The sequence below is a fragment of the Hyperoodon ampullatus genome (assembly GCF_949752795.1).
Source record: "Hyperoodon ampullatus genome assembly, chromosome: 1".
Lineage (NCBI taxonomy): Eukaryota > Metazoa > Chordata > Mammalia > Artiodactyla > Ziphiidae > Hyperoodon > Hyperoodon ampullatus.
This window is the reverse complement of record NC_136914.1, coordinates 126492860-126520023: the sequence shown is the minus strand read 5'-3', so window position 1 is coordinate 126520023 and position 27164 is coordinate 126492860. Positions and strand designations below refer to the sequence as shown.

The window sequence follows — 27164 nt, the reverse complement described above, 5'->3', positions numbered from 1 at the left end:
CCTGGAGTCTGCAGGGCCAGCAGGGCGGTGGGTGGACATCCCAGATCAGAGCCCCTAGCTCTGGCGTGGGAATACTCCTCTCCACGCAGAAGCCCAAGTCCTTTCCAAAGGTCTGGTCCACCAGTGATACACGGGTGCTCCCCAGGGAGCAGCAACGCTCCGAACCTGCTGGAACCATAGGCTCCTCAGAGCCATTTCTTGACCCTTCTGCTCACTTATGGGCCAAACCAAAAAATGGCCACACAGCCAATTTCAACCCAGTAAGAATGGCTGATGGCAACCACCACCAGTGACACAAAGTCCACGTTGGAGACGGCTTCTCAAGACAGAAAGGAGAGACTTCTGTGCCCTGCTCTCAGCCATGGGAACCCTCTCTTCCAAAACAGTATTGCCAATGTCTCGTCCACAAGAAGAGCAGAAAGACGTAACCAAGCCTCCATAGAAAAGCCCTCCTCCTTTCCTAAGATGTACAGCATGTGATGTCTATAAACCAAGCTGGTCTTAGTAAAACTCATGGAGGTTCAGCAAGCTTGAGAATCAAAACAGAGTCACTTTCTGGGAGGTTCCAAATAATGTCTCAGAAATTTTTAAATCCTAATTCTGCTGTTTCAGTGTGTACTGAAATTCCTTAAATGAGCACACCAAAATGGACAAACATATATTAAAGCACTACTTTGCCAATAAAACCAGAAGGCGTATCAAAGTTTTGTTTTACTTTATAAATGTTTTATAAACTAATATCAAACCTATTTTATTACAGGAGGAAAGTAAACCTCAAGCCCCTGCAACAGCACTGAACGGGCCCTCACAGTCATGGGTGATGGTAAGATGCCATCTGACCCCTCCCTGCTCCTGACCCCACCTTCACACTGAGGCGAACACACACAGCAGCCAAGTCCAGCCCATGACGGCCCCCTGTGCCTCACAGGCCTCCCTGGTTAAAGGCCCCCATCTCTCCTCCCCGGGTTACTCAGCCTCCCGCGGGGATTCTGGGTGCACAGTCTTTCTCCATTCCAAGGTAGGCTACACGGCATCCCCAGGCTACTCTTCCTAAATAAAGCACTCCTCTGACCAGGTTAAAGATCTTCACGAGCTCTTCCTTTTCTTCATCCTCTACCAAATGAAGTACAAACCCCTTGAATGGATCCTCAACACCTCCCATTCTCTGCTAGCACACACGTTCACCCTCCTAGGTGGGTCTGCAGGGGTTAAGAAGGTCCTGACCTCCTCACTCACCTAACAGCCACCACCTCCAGGAAGCCTTCTCTGCCTCGCCAGACAGAAATCACCTCCACTTCCTGACCGCCACGATGAGTTGCCAGCATGTCTCGGAACTTACACCACGCATTAAGCCATTCCTGTACAAACATGCTTCCCCCTCCCCAAGACTGTAAATCATCTGAAGGCAGGAGCATGCTGTCAGCTGAAGCACATCCCCCGTGCATTTGCTACACAAGTGAAAAGCAGAGCATGCCCCATTTTCTTGGGTCCTCATCCTAAGCATATAATGATACTCTGAAAAACAGAAGGCTCAAGTCCAGGACCTGACTCCTAAGCGACCATCCATGTGTTCCTGTCCACCCCTGACACCCAGGCCTAGGGCCATCCAAGTTCTCCCAAGCCTGTCCTTCCTGTGCCACCGTGAGAGCACATCAGCCAGACCCTGACCCCACCCCCAGCCTGCTAGCCTTGAAGACCAGCGCATCTGAGGAAGCAGACATCAGAGCACAGCCAAAGCCCGGGATGTCCGACTTTAAGCAGAAAGAAGAGGTTCCGAGAGACTGACCTCGTCTTACGCTCAGGGGTGTAACGTGAGCAGTTGGAACCTCTGCCCTGGGAGGCCAGACACAGGCAGAGGAAATAGGAAGGCAGTAGGGAGGTGGCCAGGAAGAGAAGCCAGCACCTAGAGCTCTGACCAGGCCATGGCCCAAGCCCCCAAACACACACACCAGGCTAGCTGGACAGCAGTTAGAGAAGCAGGTCTCTCTCTGCAGCATATGCCTCCATGTAAAACGACCACCTTCTTTGTTTGTTTGTTTGGGGTCATATTGTCCTCTCTTCCCTCCTCACCTGTTCTTGTCATGACCAAGGCAACCTGTGGTGACTTCTTTAGGTTTCCTGATTCTAAGGATCAGAGTTCAAGAACTGAAATATCAGAAAAAGCCTAGCCTGGTCCTGCCAGTGGGAATTTAAAAAAGCAGCAAGGATGTTGAGACCTAGAGAAAAGCAAGTGTAACTGAAAAAGTCCACCTCCAAACGTGCTGTGGACCCATCACACCTGAGTGGTACCCACACACTGCCGGGCAGAGAACAAGGTCAAATGGCCGTGGCCACTACAGCACTGTGGCGGGGGGAGGGGGGGTGGCGGGTGGGTGCGTGGAGACGTGAAATGCAGGTGGAGGGAGAAGACCAGACAACTCCCAAAGGAGAAGCCAGAACCCTGTGTCTGCAGGGAAGCCGGCACCCGGGCACAGAGAGCATGGCCCACAGATCCACACGCCAGAAAGCGGGGAGCAGTGGGGCTCTGGCGTGCCCCTCGCCCTCCCTGGTTGAGGAAGCAGGAATCTCACTGTCAAAGCGCCCCTTACCACTCCAAGGCCCAGCAAGGGGCAAGATGACGCTAACCCGTCACACACGTCACTGCACTCGATCCTCACACTCACGCACACCTCAAAACGGTGTCCGACTCCCTCTATGGTTAAGGAGACTGAGGCTCGCAGAATGAAGCACACCTCCCGAAGCCGCTCAGCAGTGGGCAGCAGAGGCCAGGTTCAAGCGCAGGCCTCCTTCACTCCAGGACCTCCCTGTGCTCCACCTCCTTAACGCAGGAGTAAAGGGTGATCGTCTTCCCGAGGAAGCTGGACCCGTGACAGAAGAATGAAGGACAATTTCTTGGCCAATGTAAAGTGTGACCACTCTCCAGAGAAAGCCCTTGGGGAGACTCCAAAGAATAGTTTTGGTTTTCAAGATCCTAATAAGGAGGGAAATATTCAACTAACCTATGTTAGGCTGGACTTCTTGGTTCATCTGGCCAAGTAAGTATTACTAGGAAGAGAGCCTTCAAGGAAAATAAAAAGATGTGGCCTTATCTAAATTTCATGGGTGGAACTCAAAACAGTAAGGGAAAAATCAGGAAAAACTGGAAAGATCCAATAAGCAGGGATTCCATGCAGAGAAGGGAACAAGATACATTTTCTCCTTAACCATTATCAAGAAATCGTTTTTGGAGAGAGCATCAGGAACTATGTCAGTGAACCTTCCTCAGCACTGGTTAGCCTATGGTGGGAACAACATATAAGCTTAGACACAAAATTCAAAAGGCTCATTCACACACTCAAAGGTGACCTGGAAGAAGGTGCCCAGGGTGGTTGAGGATACAAACTAGGAGAATGGCAGAATGAGAAAAACAAGGATTGTTTTCCAACACCGTAAGAATTGTGGAAGAAAGACTTTATCTTCAATGGCAGCAGAAAACAAAAAAAGGGAAAAGTGGATTAAAGCTACAGTGATCTTGGGTACTAACTCTGCACTGGGAAGCAGTAAGCGAAGAGGACAGGTGTCCCCCGCCCTCTCCTTACCTCACCTACCACCCAGGTAGCTCTGGCTTTCTGGCTTCATCAACCTTTTCTGGGAACTCCTATCTCTCCAGTCACGTCACACTAACTCCAGTGAAGCTACCAGAGAAGGCACGTCTTTACCTGCAAACAGTACTGCCTGACCCAGGTCTTAGGAGACGAAGACACCAAAAGCAGATCCCACTCCCCGTCCCCCTGCCTCTCAAGGCCTCATGGTTTCTCAACAAAGTGATGTTTCCCCCAAGAGCACCCAGTGGCCACCATCAGCGCCCACCCCTGACCTATGCCCTGCGCAGGCACGAGGGCAAACCCACTCCCTCTGATGGGGCAGGTGCAGCCGGCACACTGGCACACAGCAGAGAGCCTCCAAACCACACACCATAAATGGAAACAGTGCAGATGTCCTAAGGGACTTTGCTACTCAAAACAAAAGAACCCTAAGTCATGGTTTCTTCTCTTAGCTACAACGATCACAGCTCGTAGAACACCGTCCACAGGGCTCTTACTTTTATGACTTTGTTGAGGCACTCGTCAGCCACCATCCTGACATCTGACTCTGCGTCATCACTGCACAGCAGAAAAAGTTCCATAGCAATGCCCAGAAGTTTCTGAAATTCTGGAGAATTTCTAAGTAAAAAAAGAAGAGAGACTGTCACAGCCAAAAGGAACCTCAGAAGACACGACGACGAAACAAAGTGAAGTTTCTGGTATCCTATGTGGGATTCTGGAACAGAAAAAAGGACATTACATAAAAATTAAGTCTAACAGTATACCAATATTGAGTCATTAATTGTGAAAATTGCACCACAGTAATTGCACCACAGTAATGTAAGATGCTAATAATTTGGGTAACTGCATGTGGAGTTTATGGGAACACTCTATACTATCTTTGTAATTGTTCTGTAAATCTATAACTATTCTAAAATTTAAGAATTTCTTAAAAATAGACGTGTATTTGCAAGACAATCTTATTTTGTTTAAGTTTTAGTCAAAAAATCTTAAAAAGACACTGCTTTGTATGTACTTTAACTCAATTTAAAAAAAGAAAAAAAGACACGGCTTCAGATACTTAAATCTCAGATAGCTATCTGCCCTCTGCCAACAAGTTACTTCTACTCTTACAATATTCTCAGAACCTAGAAAATCAATATACCAATATAACTCCTTTACTCCTTTTTCATCTTGCTTTCAATATGTTCCAAACTCAACATGATCATGGTCAGGCTGTGTTTTTGTTGCTCCATCAGTCTCAAGAACTGGAATCTAGGCGATGCTTGTAAATGATTTTTAAAAGTCTAACTGAGAGAGCCTGTCAGGCAGTTGTGATCCAATTGGCTAAACATAGCCAAGAGAGAGAGACCCATGGCCATGTGCATGAAACTGACTTCACAGCACAGTGAAGGATGGCCCGGCAGTAATACAGCCCCTGGACAAAGCTGCTATTCTTGAAACATCTCAGTCTAGAGTCCTCTGAAATAAAGGGCCTCCTCCCCACTCTCTCACTACCTCACAATTCCTACCAAGAGTCAGAAGAGCCAGGAGCCTAAGGAAAAGCAAAGAACCACATTAGCAGTGATCAACAAACAAGTACGAGCAAGAAAAAAAATGTACCCCTCAGCAATATTTCAGACCTCATCTCTGTGGAATACAGCTGTGAATAAAGAGGAAAGGTCCCTGGGATGCTGGCACAGCATCCAGGCACTGCTCAAAGTGGTGCTACGGAAATACAATGTGAGCTTCAAGTGCAATTTTATACTTCCTTATAGACATAAAAATAAAGAGAAACAGGTAAAATTAATCTTAATAATATATTTCATTTAACCCAATATATCCAAAACATTATTTTAACATGTAATCAATACGAAAAAATTACTGGGATATATAACAATCTTTTTTACAGCACATCCCAATTCAAACACAAAATTTTCATCAGAAGTATTTTATTTGTATAGAGATTCCATAAAATTCAGTTGAAAAAGTAGGTTTACTTAAGTAAAACCTAGAGATCTAATGCACAGCTTAGTGATTATAGTCAACAATACTGTATTTTAAACTTCAAAGTTACTAAGAGACTAGATCTTAACTGTTCTCAACACAAAAAAAGAAATGATAATGATGTGACATGATAAAGATGTTAGCTAACACTATGGCGGTCATAGTGCATTATACAAATGTATCAAACCAACACATGCACCTCAAACTCAGTGTCATATGCCAATTATCTCAATTTTTAAAAAAGAAAAAAGTAGGTTTATATACCATTTCTAACCATCCTTAAAAGGTCTCCAATAACTAAATCAAATATTGATTTTTTAATTTTAATTTAATAAAATAGATATAGGGCTAATTAGGTTATCTTTTTTTTTTTTTGCGGTACGCGGGCCTCTCACTGTTGTGGCCTCGCCCGTTGCGGAGCGCAGGCTCCGGATGCGCAGGCTCAGCGGCCATGGCTCACGGGCCCAGCCGCTCCGTGGCATGTGGGATCTTCCCAGACCGGGGCACGAACCCGTGTCCCCTGCATCGGCAGGCGGACTCTCAACCACTGCGCCACCAGGGAAGCCCGGTTATCTGTTTCTTTTTGAGAGAGCTTTAGAAGTTCATCTTTCAAGAAACTGTCCATTTCATCTAAGTTACTGAAGTTCATAATATTCCTTTACTATTCTTTTAATATCGATACAACCTATATCGATAGTTTGGAGGGGCTAGAGGCGCCGACCCTCCACAAAGTCAAAAACCCGAGTATAAATTATCTGCAGGCTGGAAACCACAGATTCAACCAACCGTGCATTGTGTAGTACTGCAGCATTTTCTGAAAAAAAATCTGCATATAAGTGTACCCATGCAGTTCAAAACCATGTAGTTCAAAGGTCAACTGCATTTCCATTTCTGCTCTTGCACCCTTTGTGCTATGGCTGTCATATATTTCACTCCTACGTGTAAACCCCAAAATACATCATTATTATTTTTGCTGTAAACAATCAATTATATTTTTGAAAGATTAAAAGTAAGAGGGAAGTCTTATATTTACCCACTATAGTTACGATTTCCATTGCTCTCCAATCCTTTATGTAGATCCAGACTTCTATCTGGTACCATCTTCCTTCTACCTGAAACACTTTCTTTCGCATTTCTTATAGTAGTTGCCTGCTGGACATAGATTATTTCAGCCTTTGCAAGTCTGAAAAAGTCTTTCTTTCACCTTTGTTTTTGAGAAAGAAGTTTCTACAGGATATAGAATTCTAGGGTTTTCTCCGTTTCAGTACTTCACTGATAATGTTGCACGGACTTCTGGCACTTTTTTTTTCCAATGAGAAATCCACTGTCACTCTTACCTTGGTTCATTTTAGGTCTTTTTCATGTCTTATCTCTACTTAACATATTCAATCTTTTCTCTAGCTTCTTGAACTAGAAGAACAGTTATAGTTACTGTTTTAATGTTTCTGTGTACAAATTTTACCATCTGTGCAATTTCTGGGTCAGCTTCAATTGATTTTTTCCACTGTCAATCACGTTTTCCTGCTTCTTTGCATTCCTGATAATTTTTGACCAGATGCCAGACCTTGTAATTTTTATCTTGTTGGGTGTTATATACTTCTGAATTCCGATAAATATTCTTGAACTTTGCTCTGGAATGCAATTAAGTTACTTTGAAAGAGTATGATCACCTTGGGTTTTGCTTTTAAGCTTTACTAGGCAGGACTGGAATGACATCTTAGCCTAGGGCTAAGTGAGCCCTGTAGTGAAGGCAAACCCTTCTGAGTAGCCCACCCAATGCCCCAGGAAGGATGGGGTTTTCCACTCTGGCTGGGGGGAACACGAGCTCTTCCTGCACCTGTCTGAGTTTAGCACCTGTTCTCTCCAATCCCTTCGGGTGGTTCCACCCCCAGCCCCAGGGAACTGAGGGACCCCTGCAGGTCTCCCGGATCGCTCAGTGCAGCTCCCCCCCTCTGGTATTCTCCCCAATGGGCCCCAGCCACCCTGCCTCCTGAGGCCATCAGCTCTGTCTCCCCATCTCAGCAGCCACTGGGCTCTGCCTGGGTTTCCCCTCCTCACATCCTGGCTGGAAAACTTCCTCCAGGCAGTAACCTGGGGAAGTCATAAGGCTCATCGCAGTAGTTTTCCATTTTTCCAGAACTGCCTGATGCCCGGTGCCTTGAAAACCATTGTTACATATATTTTATCCATTATCAATTGCTTTAGGCAGGAAGGTAGATCCTGTCCTTGTCACTTAGCCAGAAGCAAAAATCTTTCATGATTTTTTAAATTTAATTTTTAATATATTACTAATATCTTTTCTGGTCACAAATATAAGTATCTATAAATCACCTTTTATAAAGTTAGCTAATATTCCTTTCTATAAATGTATCTTAATTTTTCAATTCTGTGGGTAAGTCATTAAGATTATTTTAAATTTTCTAATGGGATGAATAGCACTGCACATCATTGTACACTTTCCTCAGGATGAACTCCTGAGGTGAAACAGTTAAGTCAAACAGATAGTGTCTGCCAAATTGCCTTTTAAAAAAGTTGTATCACCTCTGAAAAAATCCTGAATATTTTTTAATGTTTGTCACTTTGACAGGTAAAAATGTTATTTCTGTTTTAGTCTCATCCCACTGATCACTAATAAATGTGAGCATGCCTCCACAGGAAGCACAAAGTAAGTGTTAGCCATTATGCTCATGGGCCCCCCCATCTCATGTCTTCTTTTCCAAAAGGCCTATTCATAGCCTTTGCCTATTTTCCTATTAGGATGATCGTCTTTTTCTTCATGATTTATAACTGCTCTTTAGAGAAGCTATTAAACCTTTGATACATATGCTGTCAATACTTTCCCCAAGTTGCATTTATGTAATTTCCTAAAGTGGATTTTGACATACTGAACTATATTCCAGATGAAACAATTTTTTCCTTTATACTGCTAGCATTCCACAGCCTGAGATTCAATGCTCTTTTTATAGTAATGATTTCACTTTTTTGTATTTAGGTAATTAATCTGGCATTTATGTTTGTTTGCAATATGAAGAAGAAACATAATACCCCCCTAAATAGTCAAGTGGTTCATCATTTCCATACCAATACAAGATGCTACCTTTATCGTAAATTCATACACACAGAGACACACATACACTTTCCCACTTTCCATTCTATACCTTCTTTAATGTCTAACAGCTATTTTAATTTCATGTACGCCAGGTATCACCACATTACTGATGGTTTCAGATTTTCTTTGCAACAGTGATGTATTTATTCTTGCAGATGAACAAGTTCAAAAACATCTCTACTAGAATTTTGATCAAGATCATTTTAAATTTATGGATTAATTTAGAGAAAATTTAACTTTATGATAAAGAAATCTTCCCATGTAGAAAGGGAGGTAGTAATCTGTACCTTTCAGGAAAGTCAATAGCCCTCCTTACATAGTTTCTGCAGGTCCCTTGTCAATTCCTTGGAATTTGATACGTTGGTGCTACTATGAATTGGATCTTGAACCATTACATTTTCTAACTGATTTATGCTAATATTGGGGAAATCTAGAGATTCCTGTATACTTATTTTTACCCAACCACTTTACCAAGGTACACTTGCTTAGATGAGGGTTCCTAAGTATTCCCAAGAGGATACTTGTAAAAAACAAATCCCCACACTCCACCTGAACAGAAAATATAAGTGTGCTGGGGAAAGAGGGCAGTGAGGTATCTTCATTACTATATTTTTGACAAATCTTCCGGATGATTTTGATGTTCATGTGTATTTAGGAACCAGCAGGACAGACCACCAACTTGAGAGCTTAGGTAGACCAAGAGTCACAATACACATTGAAGACTTCAGAAGCTGCCACTGAATAACCCCACTAGAGAGAAGGTCAGTGCATCACAGAAGCTGTAAGAACGCACCAGAGGTTACTTACACTCAGGAGAGATGACAGGAAATACCAGCCATCAAGAAGATTTCATAAATCATTACATGCATATAAAATATCCACTTCAGCTCTACACTCCAAAATTCCTAAAAAGTATGGAGAGTATCTTAAAACAAACTTGTTCTTTGATCTGATGGGACCAGAAACAACCTCTCTGGGTCCAAAAAATACCCTATTCTTATGCTCCTGTGTAGAACAAGTAGTATAATGACTATCAGCACTACTCCATAAAAACATAATACACATACGAATGTAAAAACTATTATCAGCCACTACTGTGATTTAAGATAGCAAACTGAACCACAAATCAGTCTTAACATATCTCAACATACTTTACTACCAATGTGTGAATCTAAGCCAACATCCCATCAATTCCATTGGGAATTGTCAAGAAACAAACTAAGTATAATGCGTGAAGCACTAAGACTGGAAGAGATCTATTTCCTGGGTCCATAAGCTTTCAAAGTGAGGTGCTACTCCCTGAGACCCGGATGCTGGGGGTCAGGTGAGCACAGCAGTGCTACAGCAGCAGCAGGCACCAGGGGCCTGTCGGGCATTTACCGTCATTTCATACAGAAGTAATGACAGTTTGTAGGACAATGTGCATCACGCCGGGATGTATTTCTGGCTCTCAGTAGCTAAAGAACACATCTATGTAGCTCTCAACAGTGTTTCACAGGTGTCGCTTCATCCCACAAGAACCCTTATAAATTGGGTTTACATTTCATAGATGAGGCAACAGTGGCTCCAAGAAGTTAAACTTATCTAAAACCACCTGACTTATAAGGAGTGGAAATAGAATTCAAGCTTTTTTTCCCCCTACTTTTATCTTAGTATTGTTTTCTAAGCTATGCTAACAATAGCATGCTAACTTAGAATTTTTATATTTTTATTTTCAGCACATATTCTCATTTGTCACTTCATTTCTTCCCACAACATTTCTACAAATTAGATAGAAACAGAAATCATCCACTGTCCTTCACAAACGGAATGAGTTCAACTAAAATGAAATACTCTATGTGAAATTGCTTTGAAAGTATGAAATACAAAAGCAAGGTGCCACTAAAATTAAATGCATCACCAAATTTCTGTCAGTACTAAAATCAAGATTATTATTCTGAGCTTTTTCTAACAGATTATAAAGAGCTCTTTCCAACAGGAGAATAACATGAATGATTTATTCCAAAGGAAAGAAAAGCCAAGAGAGAAGTACTTCACACATGCCCATGTGGGTAACAGAATTCTGAAATCATAAGTACATCTGTTTCCTACTCAGCCACTAGAAACAAGCTTAAAATATTTACCATCCACAGCTACTATGAACAATGGTCAGAAAAAACGACAGTCAAAAGTAAAGAGAATGAGGAGAATTGGCAAAGAAGCTACACAAGAAGGTGCTGCTAGTTCACCACAGAGGAACCGTCAAGCCAGGGAAGCAGACCTCCAGTCAATGCCCACGATCCCACTGGCCCCAGAGCCTTCATGAGCAGGCAGCAGCCATGGGGGAGCACGTGCACTCCCACAGGGTCGGACGGGGCAAAGTGCGGAAGAAGAGCAAACAAAAGACCACAAGAGTGCATTTATGTCAAACCTAATCTCCCAACTCATCCCACCCCTCACCCGTGTCCACATGTCCGTTGTCTACATCTGCATCTCTATTCCTGCCCTGTAAGTGGGTTCATCTGTGCCATTTTTCTAGATTCCACATATATGCATTAATATACGATATTTGTTTTTCTCTTTCTGACTTACTTCACTCTGTATGACAGACTCTAGGTCCATCCACATCTCTACAAATGACCCAATTTCCCTCCTTTTTATGGCTGAGTAATATTCCATCATATATATATACCACATCTTCTTTATCCATTCATCTGTCGATGGACATTTAGGTTGTTTCCATGTCCTGGCTATCGTAGACAGTGCTGCAATGAACATTGGGGTACCATATGTAAAATAGATAGCTAGTGGGGGGGCTTCCATGGTGGTGCAGTGGTTAAGAATCCGCCTGCCAATGCAGGGGACACGGGTTCGATCGCTGGTCCAGAGATCCCACATGCCACAGAGCAACTAAGCCCGTGGGCCACAACTACTGAACCCGCGAGCCACAACTACTGAAGCCCACGCACCCTAGAGCCCATGCTCTGCAACAAGAGAAGCCACCTCAATGAGAAGCCCGTGCATCGCAACGAAGAGTAGCCCCCGCTTACCACAGCTAGAGAAAGCCCACGAGCAGCAACGAAGACCCAACGCAGCCATAAATTAATTAATTAATTAATTAATTAATTTAAAAAAAAATAGATAGCTAATTGGAACCTGCTATACAGCACAGGGAGCTCAGCTCGGTGCTCTGTGATGACCTAAATGGGTGGGATGGGGGTGGGGAGGGAGGTCCGAGAGGAAGGGGATATATGTATACATAAAGCTGATTCACTTCATTGTACAGCAGAAACACAACATTGTGAAGCAATTATACTCCAATTAAAAAAAAAAAAAAGACCACTATAATTGGACAGGCTCTTGTTGTTCCAAATACTGCAATAAGTAAAATATAAACACGTTCAATTATCATAATGGTTACAATGATACTACGTAAGATTATGGAAACATTACTCATTACAGTGTCTGGACATCTTCCATATATGTAGCCAGAAGTATGGGGAAGGGGGTCCTGTAAAGGTTTTAAAACAATTGGGGAGACAAAGAATATTCTAGCCCATTAAGAATGAAAATATAGAAATTTTTAATTTTCACTAGGAAGTTCAAAGTGCAGTTACCTGAGAGACTGTGCCACTATGTTTTCACATATTGTCAGACAATGATTCACACGGTCTTTCTTGGTGGCTGAGAGTTCTTTCTTTCTAAAAGGAAAAAAAAAGAGTAAAGGAAGTTTGCATGTGTTGTGTTATCCACTCCATCTATTTCTACAAGGCATTCATTCATTCAATAGTGCTTCTTGGGCTTCCCTGGTGGCACAGTGGTTGAGAATCCGCCTGCCAATGCAAGGGTCACGGGTTCGAGCCCTGGTCCGGGAAGATCCCACATGCCATGGAGCAGCTAAGCCTGTGCATCCCAACTACTGAGCCTGTGCTCTAGAGCCCGCGTGCCACAACTACTGAAGCCCGCGTGCCTAGAGCCCGTGCTCGGCAACAAGAGAAGCCACCGCAATGAGAAGCCCGCGCATCGCAACGAAGAGTAGCCCCGGCTCGCCACAACTAGAGAAAGCCCGCATGCAGCAATGAAGACCCAATGCAGCCAAAAATAAATAAATAAATGAATTTATTTTTTTAAAAAATAGTGCTTCTTGACTCCTAGAAGTAAACCACCCATTCCTGCTGGGGGCAGGGTGGCTCAGAGGTCAGGGAGGAGGGGATGAGCCTAACCCAGGGTTCCCTACAGGACAGGGCTCCATAGAAAAGTCAAGGGGTGTTACTAACGCACCCGCTTTCTCTACCTTAGAGAGAAGGAGAAACTGCAGTGCGAACAGCGTTCACCCAAGATCACATGGATGGACGGAGTGTGCAATTCAATGAAACACAATGATATCAATATAATACTCTACATACCAAGCTGCTGTCACTTCTCAAAGTCGTATTTACTGACTACAGTCAGCATATCACACAGACCTCACACTCTTAGGTGTAAAATAACGTTCAGACAATGGCTAACTGCTTCTATATCCCCAAACGGCTAGAAACAAGCCCCCTGCCCAGAGACTTTCTCAAAAGCCTCCTAGTAAGACTTCTCAGCTCCCCAAAAGGAGATAAACAGGAGATAAACAAGAATCAGATAAAAGGTGCTTGCTTCCCACCCAAACCTATGACTTGAGATGTCTCTGAGGTAGGCATCACAGAAATAAGGTAGAGAGGGTCAATCCAAAGAGGAAGCCAAGGGCTTCCCTGGTGGCGCAGTGGTTGAGAGTCCGCCTGCCGATGCAGGAGACGCAGGTTCGTGCCCCGGTCCGGGAAGATCCCACATGCCGCGGAGCGGCTGGGCCCGTGAGCCATGGCCGCTGAGTCTGCGCGTCCAGAGCCTGTGCTCCGCAACGGGAGAGGCCACAACAGTGACAGGCCCGCGTACCGCAAAAAAAAAATAAAATAAAAAAAAATAACAACAAAGAGGAAGCCAAAAAATAAATCAGGCTTGATAACTATATCCAAAAAGAATCTGAGTGTTAGCAGGTCACCAGTACATGGTACTAACTAGAAACACCTAAACCAGAAGACTACTAAGTTTTGGAGGGAATTCTAGTACCAAAGAAATTTTAAAACTAACCAACAAACACTCCTATTTAATCCCTAATGCAACGTCAGTTTCCAACAAGTACACCTGAAGGAACAGGCTCTTACAATTATGCAAATCCACGAAAGACACACCCTCCAAAAGGCACTACAGATGTGGCCAGGGAAGAAAATGGACAAGGAAGAGCCTCCAAAGGGGAAAGTCAGGGTCCAAAAAGGACAGACAGAGCCTGAATGAGAAGACAAGCCCAAGGCATGCGGAGAGGGGCTTCCCGATGACTGGTCAGTAAGAGTCCATCACCACATGGACTGGTGACTGTGTATCTCCCACTGGTCTCTTTCCTAAAAGAGACTCTTACTGATAAGCTATGTTGCGGACTGCTAGTCATCCACCAAAATGCCATGCTTCCCTTCTCAGACACACGCCTCCTGGTTAGAAGCTCCACAGCCTAGCTTCCCTGCAGTCGGGGATAGACACGTGACTTAGTTCTCACAGATGAAATGGGAACCGAAGTAGCAGGTGGAGCTTCTGCCTTGCTGGCTCGCCCTGGGCATCCCCCTTTTAGTTCCCTCCCCCTTTTTAGTTCCCTCCCCCTTTTAGTTCCCTCCGACTGGAACAAACATTCCTAACACCCAGTTTTTGATTATACAGATAAAGACAACAAGAGGCTGCAGAGCAACAGGATGGAAGAAGCCTGAGTCCCAAGTGACCACAAGAGGCAGAGGCCCCTCACCACCCACCCTCATGAGTCACTCACTTCAAAAACACTGTGATGGAAACAACCCAAATGTCCCAGTGGATGGAAAAATGACACAGCCAAATGACGGAACACTGCTTGGCAGTCAAAAGCAGCAAAGCACTGATTCACACAAGGATGAATCTCAATGTATCAGCTTCAAGATACATTAAGGATAATTCCATTTATGCCACGTTCTGGAAGACACAAAACCAGGGAAACATAAGGTGATCAGTAATATCCAGGGGCCTGGCAGAGGAGGGGGGAGTTGACAGCAAAGAGGTACGAGGCAGGGGGAATCTTTAGGAGGTGATGGCACTGTTCTAAATCTTGATTGTGGTAGTAGTTACACAGCTTTATGCAACTGTCAAAATTCACTGATCTGTACATTAAAAAGGGTACATTTTACTATATATATGTGTGTGTGTGTGTGTGTGTGTGTATAAATAAAATACCTCAAATTAAAAAAGAAAGCGCTATGAGAATTTAAATGCTCTCTTCTTTGAGCCACCACATTAAAGTCTCTATTACAGCAGCTCAGAGGTTACCTAGTTTAAGACAGCCATCAAGAAAATTAAAGAACACTGACCACTCCAAGCACATTAGGAAGCAAACTAACTCACTTATCCACTACTCTTTTCCAAAGTGAGAATCTGACAAAGGCCTTAAGTGAACTGAATTCATACACCCAGTCTCCTAGCTACATAGGTAGTGGCCCCTCCCTGGGTAGCCTCCTACCGTGAGGTCTAAAGTGATTCCTAGGGGGACGGTAATCAGAAAAAGGTCGACAAACATGAAACTGAGTGGACTTCACTACTTGACGATGGTCAGAATAGAAAAGTGATAAATACAAGTATGAGCTTCAAGAAGAACCTTGTCTCCCTCCTCACATGTGGAATAAACCACAAAAGTACAGGTAACAATAAACAATCCAGCTCTCTGGACCTGCCGCCTGATCTCCTTAAGACCTACTGTGCTGTTCCCCCAAGCCAGAACTTGAGCAAAAGTTTATGAAACTAGCAGAAAGTCAAAGAGAAAACATCAATCTCACCCACCAAAATAAAAATACATTCTTCCGTTGTCTGTTTGGGTCTCGCTCCTCCTCCAAGCTACTTGTGGGGAAAGACTGCCTTATTCACCCGGGACCCTGCCCTAGGCCCGGCCGTCAGCCAGCACCTCCATCACACTCTTTGGTAGTAACTGTTCCTGCAATTTCCTCCCCAGGGATGACAGACTCACTAAGAGCAAGGGCCATATGGTGTCTCTCTCCCTGGCACTCAGCACAGCACCTACACTGGAGAAGGTGTTTCAGACAGACAACAAAGGAATGGATAAGTAAGCTTTTGCTGTAGGAGAGTAAGTTACATACACGTTAAAACTGACTCAAAAGTTCTTAAGTCAGTCTTACAAACAGGATTCAGAAGATAAATGATAATTACTTTAAACTTGAGTTTGCAGAACCAAGAGATGGAAAGAAAAGTTGAAACAGCAAAGCTTAAAAAAGAGAGAAACTGTAGGGCAACCCCACAGGCTTGAGTTCAAGCACTTCGTGGAGCCCGAGCTGCAGCCCTCAGCCCCTCTGGCTGTGACCAAGACATCAATCACAGCACGTCTGATGACCCTGACTTTCACGACTTTACTGCCAGAAAGAGGGCAGCACACATTCTATCATGGTCAGCTACAAAGAAAGCACACGTTTTAAGTTTCTCTTCCTAACTCATCCACAATCATTTTCCAGCAATCCAAACACTTTTGAGGGGGAAAAAAAAAATCTACCGTAGTATATTTAAATTTTCATCTTTTCCACACTCAATAGATAGCCCTAAAATCATTAAGATTCTTCAGATAGACAGTCAAAGTCTTCAGTGGTTCCTAGTCTTGCTATTAAAATTTAAACAATAATTACTAAGTACCTATTTTGGGTGAGGAGCATAAAAACCAACCACCTGATTGCTACCAAAATACTTATCCTGTAAAATCTTCTCTTTTATCACACTGAAGAATACCCACATTTTAAAGTGTGAGGATCAGACTTTACCCTCAGACACCCCAACAAAGAGGCATTAACCAAAAATATCAGAAACGAAATAAACAACCCTTCCAACACTACCCACTGAAAGATGTCAGGGCAGCAATGTAGCCCCAAAGTAACAAACACTCCCACCCAGTGCAAACACCAACCTGGCTTAAGCAGGCCCAGCATAGTCTGGCCTCAGGCTACTTTCCTCCGTCAGGAAACCTGCGGGGGGAACTCTGGCCACTGGAAATAACTCAGTCATTTTGGTCATGCACCTTCAAACTCAGTTCTTGTACATGCCATGGTCCCTGCTTCAAATACCTCCTTCCCGTCTTATTTTGTCCAATAAACCAACTTGGAAGTTTAAGAAAACTACAACTATTTCATTCCCCCATGGAATTTAATTAGGCTGATGAACTAAGATGTCAAACTGACTGGTTCTACAAGAAGAGTAAGTATGGAAATTAAGGTGAAAACGGAACAGCCTTACTCTAGGCAGGAACTGGATGAGCAGGATAAGAGCTGGATAAACAAGGTAAGAACAGTCCTGATCCTTCAGCTGTTTTTGTAAACGTGCTTATTTTAACTCCACCTTCAAAATGAAAACAAACCACAGTCAGCCCCCTCTAATTGTGTAATGAAGCGATCTGTACACAAACATGCATCTGTAAGGAGGAGGAACATATAAAAATCAAGGACTCTACAGGCACACTACAATCACGTTAAAACGATTATCAAAGAACTAATTCTGAAAATGGGAATTCAAGCCCTCTCATCAAAATTCTTATTTTTAGAATTACGTATGAAAAATCTGATTCCAGGTTGAGGGTGTGCAAGGGAGGACCTAGACTACCCCAGGAATTGAAAATGATCACCTATCTTGCACTTGTCTTGCTATTTGTGGTCACAGGTACTGTCACATACACATGGTGCCTACACACACCACACGATGAGTAAAACTGAGATCTAGAGGCTGCCCCGCCTGCAGGAGCAGGGCAGTAAATGGCCGGGCAGAGATCCAGGTCTTCTGATTCCTCATCAGCTGCTCTTTAACTTTCACCAAGTACTATACTAATGAGAGTGTTCCTAGAAGATTAGGACTCTTTCGGATCTTTTTTTTTTTTAAGAAGGAATGGAACACCATTCCTTTAACCATTCACCTGTTGAAGTCATTTTGGAATTATGTTTCATACACAATTTTAAAATAAAAGTACTGCTTAAGGGAATTCCCTGGCGGTCCAATGGTTAGGACTCGACACTTTCACTGCCAAGGGCACAGGTTCAATCCCTGGTCAGGGAACTAAGGTCCCACAAGCCGCTCGACACGGCTGAAAAGAAAAAGTACTGTTTGATTAGGGGAAACAAGGCCTACGATTTCCCCACCACACAGTCTATATCACAGAAAAGGGCTGTGAAAGCCTTTCTTACTAGTAATTTAACTGAGTACTGTAACAATTACTAATAGAAGAAGGTGCAATTCAAAATGCGATCTATACTAAGTGAAAAAGGTCTGACACAAAAGGCCCCATGTGTATGATTCCATTCACAAAAAATGTCCAGAACAGGCAAATCCATAGAGACAGAAATAGATTAATGGTTGCCAGGGGCTGGGGATGGGAAAATGGGGACTGACTGCTAATGGAGAGGGGCTTTCTTTTCGGGGTGATGAAATGTTCCAGAAATCAGACAGTAGTGATGGTTGCAGAACCTTGTGAATATATTACAAACCACTGTTATACATTTTTAAATGGTGAATTTTATGATATGTAAATCATAATCTCAATTTTTTAAAAAATCTGTCTGCAAATCCCAGCAGCTCTTCCTCCCCAGAGGAAGGAATGTGACCACTCCTCGCCACCAGCACTGTTGCTCCCAGCCTGGCACAAGCTGCCAGTACCTCTAGCTTTGATTACTTCAACAGCCTCCCAACTGATTTGATTACTTCAATCAGCTTTGATTACTTTAATTGCCTCTTTCATTCCTGCTCCCTGTCCACCAGGGTGGCCTTTTTTGTTAATTAAAGTTTTTAATGAGGGGGACTTCCCTGGTGGTCCAGTGGGTAAGACTCCACACTCCCAATGCAGGGGGCCCAGGTTCGATCCCTGGTCAGGGAACTAGATCCCGAATGCATGCCACAACTAAGTCTGCATGCCGCAACTAAAGATCTCACGGGTTGCAACTAAGATCTGGCATAGCCAAAAATAAATAAACAAATAAATATTTTTAAAAAATCTTTTTTTAAAAGTTTTTAATGAGGTAATTGTAGATTCACATGCAACTGTAAGAAATATCAATAAAAGAAAGCCAGTGTATACTTCACTCAGTTTCCCCCAATGCTAACATTCTGCAAAACAATCACAGCCAGAACGGTGATACAATCCACTGATCTTTAGATTTCCAGTTTTACTTTTACTCACCTGTGTGGGATGTGTGCATTTAGTTGTACACAATGTCATCAGATGTGTAAGTTTGTGTATCCACCACCACAGTCAAGATAGGGAACACTTCCATCACCCTGAGGATCCCTTGAGCTGCCCTTTGAAAACCACACCCACGTCCCTTGGCCCTCCACTCTGTACCTCCACGCAGCCCTAACCCCGGCAACCACTCATCTATTCTCCACTCCTAGAACTATGTCATTTCAAAAATGTTCCATAAGTAGAATCAGCCCGTATATAACCTTTTGGGATTGGCTGTTTTCACGAGCATAATTTCCTCAAGATTCATCTTAGTTGTTGCATGTATTACCAGGAGTTTGTTCCTTTTTATTGCTGAGTAGTTTAACCATTCACCTGTTGAAGGACATCTAAGCTGATTCTAGTTTTTGGCTATTATGAATAAAGTTGCTACAAACGGTTGTGTAAAGGTTTTTATGTGAACAGTTTTCACTTCTCCAGGATAAACGCCCAAGAGTGCAACTGCCCGGTCATATAGTAACTTTATGTTCAGTTCTACAAGACACTGCTTGTTTTCCAGAGTAGCTGTCCATTTTATAGTCCCACCAGCGATGACTAAGTGACCCAGTTCCTTCCAAGCCAGCAATTGGTGTTGGCTTAGCACTGTAAGCTATATCACTTGTTTGACTACACAAGTAAGCATCTGGTCAGAGTAAAATCCAAAGTCCTTATATTGGGGTACAGGCCCTAAACGACTACCCTCATCTCCTCTTTCTGGCCTCCTTACTACTCCTCCAACATGGAAAGCACTCCCACTCATCTGTTCCCTCTACCTGGACCTCACCTCCTCCAGATACCCACCCCCCTCCCCCTGCTCCAGCATCACCTTCTCAGTGCACTTTGCACCCTAAACAACACCACAAAGCCCCTCTCCCCCTTATTGTGTTTTGTCTTTCTCCATAGTCTTTAACACCACTGGCCTTGTTCACTGCTGTAACCCAAGGACCCAGAACAGGCCCTGGCACACAACAGGCACCCAGTTGAAAGGAATCCTTCCAGGTCATCTAGTCCAGTCCCCACTTAACTGCCCATTCCCAGTAGCTGGGAGCTCTTAATGCCACCACAGCTTACTTGTCAGTGTTACACCGTACTTTACAGCTACACAAATGCTCCATGGCCCTAGGACAGAGAAATGATACTGCCTCAGCTACACCTGGACAGATGTAAGCAATGTAAGTCTTCCCTCCCAAATGCTGATGGAATTTTATATTATATTATATTATATTATATTATATTATATTATATTATATTATATCAACAGAAAAGTAGGTCCTGATCATCTACAGTGGAACTTCTCAAGCTTTAATGTGCACATAAATTGCTCACAAACCTGGTTAAAATGCAGACTCTTGATTCAGGAGGTCTAAGGTAGGGCAGAGAATCCGTACTTCTTATAAGCTCCCAAGTGATACCAAATTGCTGGCCCTGAGACCACACTCCGAGCAGCAAGGATCTATGGCATATCTCGTCTCTAACACATATTCTAGCACCCAAACTGATTCAAGTTAACACAACATTAAACAGTATCTTATACTGTGTTAATTTTTCCTTCTTGCTATCTGAATAAGACTTCCATTCCAAGGTAGTTTACTGAGTGGTTGGCTCACTTGCAGGGACCAGAGGTAATGGGGGTGGGGCCTCTGAAGGAGGAGAGAATAGGAAAGCCAGGACACTGTAAGACCTTTGCCTTTACATCTCCGTAAGTCCTCTTTTAAAAAGAAATTCTACAGCATTATATAGCAGTTAATAAGAATGATAGGTACTGCTATGAAACAATGTCTTTGGTATACTAAGTGAAATAATATAGTGTGAGCTCATTCATGCAAAAAAAAAAAAAAAGGACTTGGACATGCATTAAAAAATCAGAGAAAACGGGCTTTCCTGGTGGCGCAGTGGTTGAAAGTCCGCCTGCCGATGCAGGGGACACAGGCTCGTGCCCCAGTCCGGGAAGATCCCACATGCCGCGGAGTGGCTAGGCCCGTGAGCCATGGCCGCTGAGCCTGCGCGTCCGGAGCCTGTGCTCCGCAATGGGAGAGGCCACAACAGTGAGAGGCCAGCGTACCGCAAAAAAAAAAAAAAAAAAAAAAATCAGAGAAAACAAAAGAAACTTAACAATTGTTATTTTTAGGGAATGAGACTAGGACAGCCAGGGAGGAAAGCTTTGCTTTCCATCTTCTGTGCTATTTGAAGATGTTGTTACAACGTATATGTGTAATTTTTTTTAAGGTAGTTAACAAAAAGCAACCAAAAAAGAAATGCTTCCCCAAAGTGGTCCTATCATATCTAATCTAGGGGTGGACAAACTACAGCCTACCTGTTTCGGCCAGTCTAAGAAGTGTTTTTACATTTTTAAACGGTTGATCCCCCCCAAAAAAAATCAAAAATAATATTTTATGACGTGAAAACTATACAAAATTCAAATTTCAACGTCCTTAATAAAATTTTATTGGAACAGAGGCACACATTCACTTACATAGTGCTTCTGGATGCTTTTTTTCTACAATGGCAGAGTTTAATGGTTGCTACAGAGATGTACCATTTACATAAAATGTTTGCCAATGTTCAAGAATCAGAAGACTTAATATTGTTAAGATGCCAATAGTCCCCAAACTGATCTACAGATTCAATGCAATACCCATCAGAGAATCCCAGCTGGCTTCTTCGTAGAAACTGACAATCAGATCTTACAATTCAAATGGAAATGCAAGGGGCCCAGAATAGCCAAAACTATCCTGAAAAGGAATAAAGTTGGAGGACTCACATTTCATGACTTGAAACTGTGATACAAAACTAATGGCAGGGACTTCCTGGTGGAGCAGTGGTTAAGAATCCGCCTGCCAATGCAGGGGACACGGGTTCGAGCCCTGGTCTGGGAAGATCCCACCTGCAGCGGAGCAACTAAGCCCGTGCGCCACAACTACTGAGCCCGTGTGCCACAACTATTGAAGCCCGTGCACCTAGAGCCCGTGCTCTGCAACAAGAGAAGCCACCGCAATGTGAAGCTCTCGCACTGCAACGAAGACCCAATGCAGCCAAAAATAAATAAATTAATCTTTTTTAAAAATTAAAAAAAATACTAATGGTAATCAAGACTGTATAGGGACTTCCCTGGCGGTCCAGTGGTTAGGACTCCGCACTTCCACTGCCATGGGCCCGGGTTCGATCCCTGGTCGGGAAACTAAGATCCCACAAGCTGCCCCACAAGCCGCAGGTCGGGGCCAAAAAAAAAAGTGAAGAGACAACCCAAGAAAGGGAGTATCATTTTACAAATCATGCATCTGATAAGGGTCTAGTACCCAGAATATTATGAAAACTGTTACAATTCAACAATAAAAAGACAACCCAACTTTAAAAATGGGAAAGAATGAGGATGAGGGTTTGCAAGTTAAGTAAAAGAAAGAAGCTGGGTCCCTAATCACTGGGGAGCTTCCTCAAGCAGACACTGCTGTCTTATAATAAATTCCTTCCTATTTAAGTTATGGCAGCAGAGTTTTCCATTACTTGCAGTTGAATATAACTGATAACACCAACTATAGCTAAATTATGTCATGCTTAGCAGACAGAGATGAACAAGTCCTGTCGGTTCTACCTTCAGAATTCAGTCAGTTCCCACCCTGCCACTGCCAACAACCTGACAGAATTCACCACCATCTCACCTGAGCACGTCGCTCACTTCCGACCTGCTCTCCCGCTTCTCACCCTGCTTCCCCCACCCAGTTCTCAGCCAGTATTCATTTAAAAATGGAACTCAACTCCTGCCACTCCTCAGACCAAACCCTCCAATTACTTCCCACCTCACTTGGAATAAATGCCACTGTCTTTAGTCCACCTTGAAGGAAGGGCCTACCGATCTATCTGGTACGGCACTCTCTCTACCTCTCTGACCTCAGCTCCTACTAAGAGTCTCCCTCTGGCTAATTCAACGGGCCACACTGTCTCCTTGCTATTCCTCCATCAGCAGGCTTTGGACCTGCTCCCTCTGCCTGGAACGCCCCTCCACATACCTTTATGGCAATCCCTGAGTCTTTTCTGGTCTTTACTCAAAAGACACCATCTCGGGGCTTCCCTGGTGGCGCAGTGGTTGAGAATCTGCCTGCTAATGCAGGGGACACGGGTTCGAGCCCTGGTCTGGGAAGATCCCACATGCCATGGAGCAACTGAGCCCATGAGCCACAACTACTGAGCCTGCGTGTCTGGAGCCTGTGCTCCGCAACAAGAGAGGCCACGATAGTGAGAGGCCTGCGCACCGTGATGAAGAGTGGCCCCTGCTTGCCACAACTAGAGAAAGCCCTCGCACAGCAACGAAGACCCAACACAGCAAAAATAAATTAATTAATTAATAAACTCCTACCCCCAACATCTAAAAAAAATAAATAAATAAAATAAAGGCCGATTTAAAAAGCAAAAAAAAAAAAAAAAAAGACACCATCTCAGTGGCCCTTCCCTGGACACCCTATCTAAAACGTCAATACCTTATTAACCCTGACATTTCCTAGACCCCCTTCCCTGCTTTGCTGCTGTTCCTCCTTTGTTTATCACTGTCTAACATACTGTGTATTTTTCTTATGTATCCTATTTCTGGTCTATGTTCCTCACTAAAATGTAAGCTTCATGAGGGCAGAGCTTTATCTGTTCATGGCTGTAGCCCTGCACCTATTAGGATACTGGCTGGCATACATTAGACATTCAGCAAATAATTAAAATCAGAGAAAAACTAGGAGGGAATCTGAAGGAGAGTAAGAAAATGCCAAAGGCCAATGTCAACTGCCTCATAATTGCAGTTAGGACCCTGCCAAGCTCTGGCACTGCCCTGCACGTCAGCTTTGCTGAGACTGTAGCTTGTACCGCCCGGAACCCCTGTATCCCATACGCTGAGCTGGGAGTAGGCACTCAGATCCTTCAATTGAAGCCCAAGCGTGGCTGGTGACACTATAGTTCCACAGAGAGCAAGAGCCATAAAAATAGAACAGTTACCTTCTAATTGCTTTTGGCCAATCTTACTTTGGGGAATGGATTTTTCAGCTGAAACATCTGAACAGAAACGCCAAGATCCAAATTTGAAAGCAGTGAGTTCGTTACTCAAAATTAATGAATACTTGCTTTCTGAACAGCAAAGTACATAAAAATGTAACATTTATGCATTTTATTTAAAGTAACTATAATTAAGCCCAATGCAGTTGATTTCAGAGCATGCTGAGAACCTTTCAAAGTTACTATTCTGAAGTACTTTTGTTTTTAAAATTTTTTAAATCTATCTTCATATATATAATACATAGATTATATCTGGTAGGATACACAAGGAGGAAGCTTGCCTCTGGGAATGGAGTTAGGTACTCAGGAGAAAGGAATGGGAGAGAGACATTTTAATTACCTTTTTGCAATTTTGGAATTTGTACCATGTTAATGTATTATTTATGCAAAAATGATAGACTAAATTTTAAAAATAAGTCAATCATACACTTCCTTACAATAAAGTAATGAAACAAAATGTATCTACTTTGTCAAGCTGGCTTAAGAAGGAAACCTCTTTACACCCATATTTTGAAGAAGATAAGCTAATTCAGGTTCTGTCAAATCAGCATAAGAAACAGAAAGCATATTTTCAGACTGACCAAGTGTTTGAACAAGCAGACAGGGACGGAAGTAAGGTCTTCCTTCCCACCCAGAGCCCTGCTTGGTGCTTCCCGCCTTTATACGAGATCACGCAGGGCATGGACTTCCACAGCAACTAACTCCAGGAAAAGCACGACCATAAAAGTCTGGAATGGATAGTTATGGTTATAAATCACCTGCTGCAGAGAAAAATCAAATTGTCAAAAAACAAACAAACGAACAAAAACCAACTTTTTTTCCCCTCTCAGTATCCAAACAGGTTTTTCACCTTTTAGCAGAAAACTTAATTTGTTTCTAGATTTTATTTTAACAGATAAGCCAAAATTACTCCCCAAATTCTCAGTTTCTAATGAAACCTCAGGACACAGCAAGGATCATATCAGAAGCATAACGAAGAAAACATTACTAAAAACGAATCAGCCTGAAGAAGGTACGCTTCTTAGAGGGGCGGCTTCGCGAAAACTTTCCTCGTTAAATGCCATCCTGTACACACCCAGATGAGAAAGAAAGGCCCGAACTGCAGCAGAGCACACACCCTGACCTCTGCTGAACACCCAGCACACAAGACTTCAAGGGAAAGTACTCGGTTCTCTTAGACGGTGTCGTTAATGGTCTCTCTTCTTCTGTTACAAAAACTTTCCCTGGCACAAGCAACGGAGACCCCCTGCTTCCAAACAGTAGCAGATGTCAGCAACAGGAAGTGTGTGTGGGGTCCGCAGACACCACTGCTCCGGCAAACTGGACTGCGACACTCGTGACAGGGACATCACTCGCCCCCAGCGATTAACCTCTCCCTCAGCAACACGTCATTTGTTTCCAACTGAGGACAAGGCAATAAAGGGCAGTCAACTCTTCCTAATATTTAAGCCAGTTTTATTGCTTCTCACGTGTTAACAACAACCGTCTAGACAGTTCACCGCTTACTTGGCAACCACAGCTCATTCAAGTGCCCTAAGGCCAACCTGAGCTGAGACAAGCCGGTCTCTCCCTGATGCTCAACATTCGCTGCGACTCCCGAACGACACGAAATGCCCTGAGGCTGCGGGAAGACAGCCCCGAGCCACAGGCTGCTTAAAGGGGCCCTCGCAGGAGGCTCTCCATTGGGCCGCGCGCGCTCCCCCGCCCTCCAGCCCGACGTCCCATGGCATGATGTCACCACTGTCCCCGCATCACTCCGGCTCCAATTCCCGGAGCATCCTGCGCCCCCAGCCCTCCTCCTCTCAGACCAGGAAGAGAGGGACGGGACGCGGCCTCGGCTCTGCCAAGTTCTGCTCACAACACAGCCCCGGTTCCTCCCCTAACTTCGCAGCCGGGAGAGCAGGGGACTGGGGCCGGGGCCGCCCCGGCGCCTCCGGGAGAGGCCGGCGAGGCTCCCCACGCCTGCCGAGGGCCGGAGACCCACGCGGGGTCGGGGAACGGGGTGGGGACCACGGGGCGGCCCTGTCGCCGCGGGCCGGGGAGCTGCAGCGGGCCCGCACTCACGGTCGGTGCAGCGGCTCCTCGGCCACGGCCGGTCCGGGCGGCGGCGGCGGCGGCGGGGGCGGCGGCGACTGCGGCTGAGGCGGCGGCTGCGCCTGCGGCGGCGGCTGAGGGGGCTGAGGCGGCGGTGGCGGCGGCTGCTGCTGTTGCTGCTGCTGCTGCTGCTGCTGGAAGGACTTGAGGGACTCGAAGGCCTTCATCAGCTTTTCCAGGGTCGCCATGGCGGCCTCCCGCCCCGCGGGAACAGCCCCCGGAGCCCTCGGACCTGCTCGCGGTTCCGCTCAGCAGCGCGGCAATGAATGAGGCTCGGGGCCGCGGGCAGGAGCGGATCCGAAGCGCTCGGCCATCTTGGGTCCGTCCCGGCAGCCCCCGCGGCCCTGCGTCCCGCGACGCTCCGTCGGAGGGGCGGGGCCAGGCTGGCGAGATTGACAGCCAGAGGCGGCGGCCTCCGCCATTGGCCGGGCGCGGCGCTAGCCAGTCCCCCGCGCCCGCCGTCTCGCCTCCTAGGACCGCCGCGACCACGGAGACCCCAGCGCTCCTCCCGGGCGAGGATTAGGGGCGCGGCGAGGAGGGGCGGGGCGGTCGTGAGCGTCATGCTCCCTCGGGAAGAAACCCCTAGTCGAGGAGACCCCGGCCGACGCCCGGCGGGTGGCAGGGAGGGCCGGCCGTGGACTCGGAGCCGGAGACCCTGCGAGGGTGCTTGCTCACCCAGCGGCCCGGGCGGAGGGAGGGCTCACGAGACAGCCTTGCAGAGGAGGAAGGGGGAAGTGGGTCGCCCCGCGCGGAGCCAGAGGACCCTCAGGGCAGGAGCCCAGGTGTGGCCCCCAGAGAGGAGCGGAGCCCTGGAGAGCCAGTCTGCAGCTCGAGGAGGAGCTGAGGGGCTTGGCGGAGGGCCTGGGGCAGGGACGGGTGGTAAAAACCTGCCTGGTCAGTGCCTGCTGCCCGGAGAGGCCGTGGCTGGTGCAGCGAGAAGCAGCTTTGATCCCAGAGACTGCCCCACAGGCATGACTGCCCGGCCCAAGGGTGTGCCCCCCTTGAGCGAGGCCGGCCTTGAGCGAGGCCGGCCGGCGTGGGAGGGTCCCGGACTCCAGAGCCTCGCCACCCGGAGGGGCGGCGTCCGCTT

The 27164-nt window shown here is 45.2% G+C and overlaps 1 protein-coding gene across 1 annotated transcript in view; it reads right to left on the bottom strand.

Moving 5' to 3' along the window:
• HTT (huntingtin) overlaps positions 1–26262 on the bottom strand; it is a gene marked incomplete at its 5' end in the record, with an annotated part of 136361 nt that extends 110099 nt beyond the window's left edge. Inside the window, 3 exons of the mRNA XM_079712430.1 lie at positions 4082–4202; positions 12276–12359; positions 26045–26262. Coding sequence (XP_079568556.1) covers positions 4082–4202; positions 12276–12359; positions 26045–26262 — 423 coding nt within the window. The remainder of the gene's footprint in view (positions 1–4081; positions 4203–12275; positions 12360–26044) is intronic.
• Positions 26263–27164: the final 902 nt, after the last annotated feature.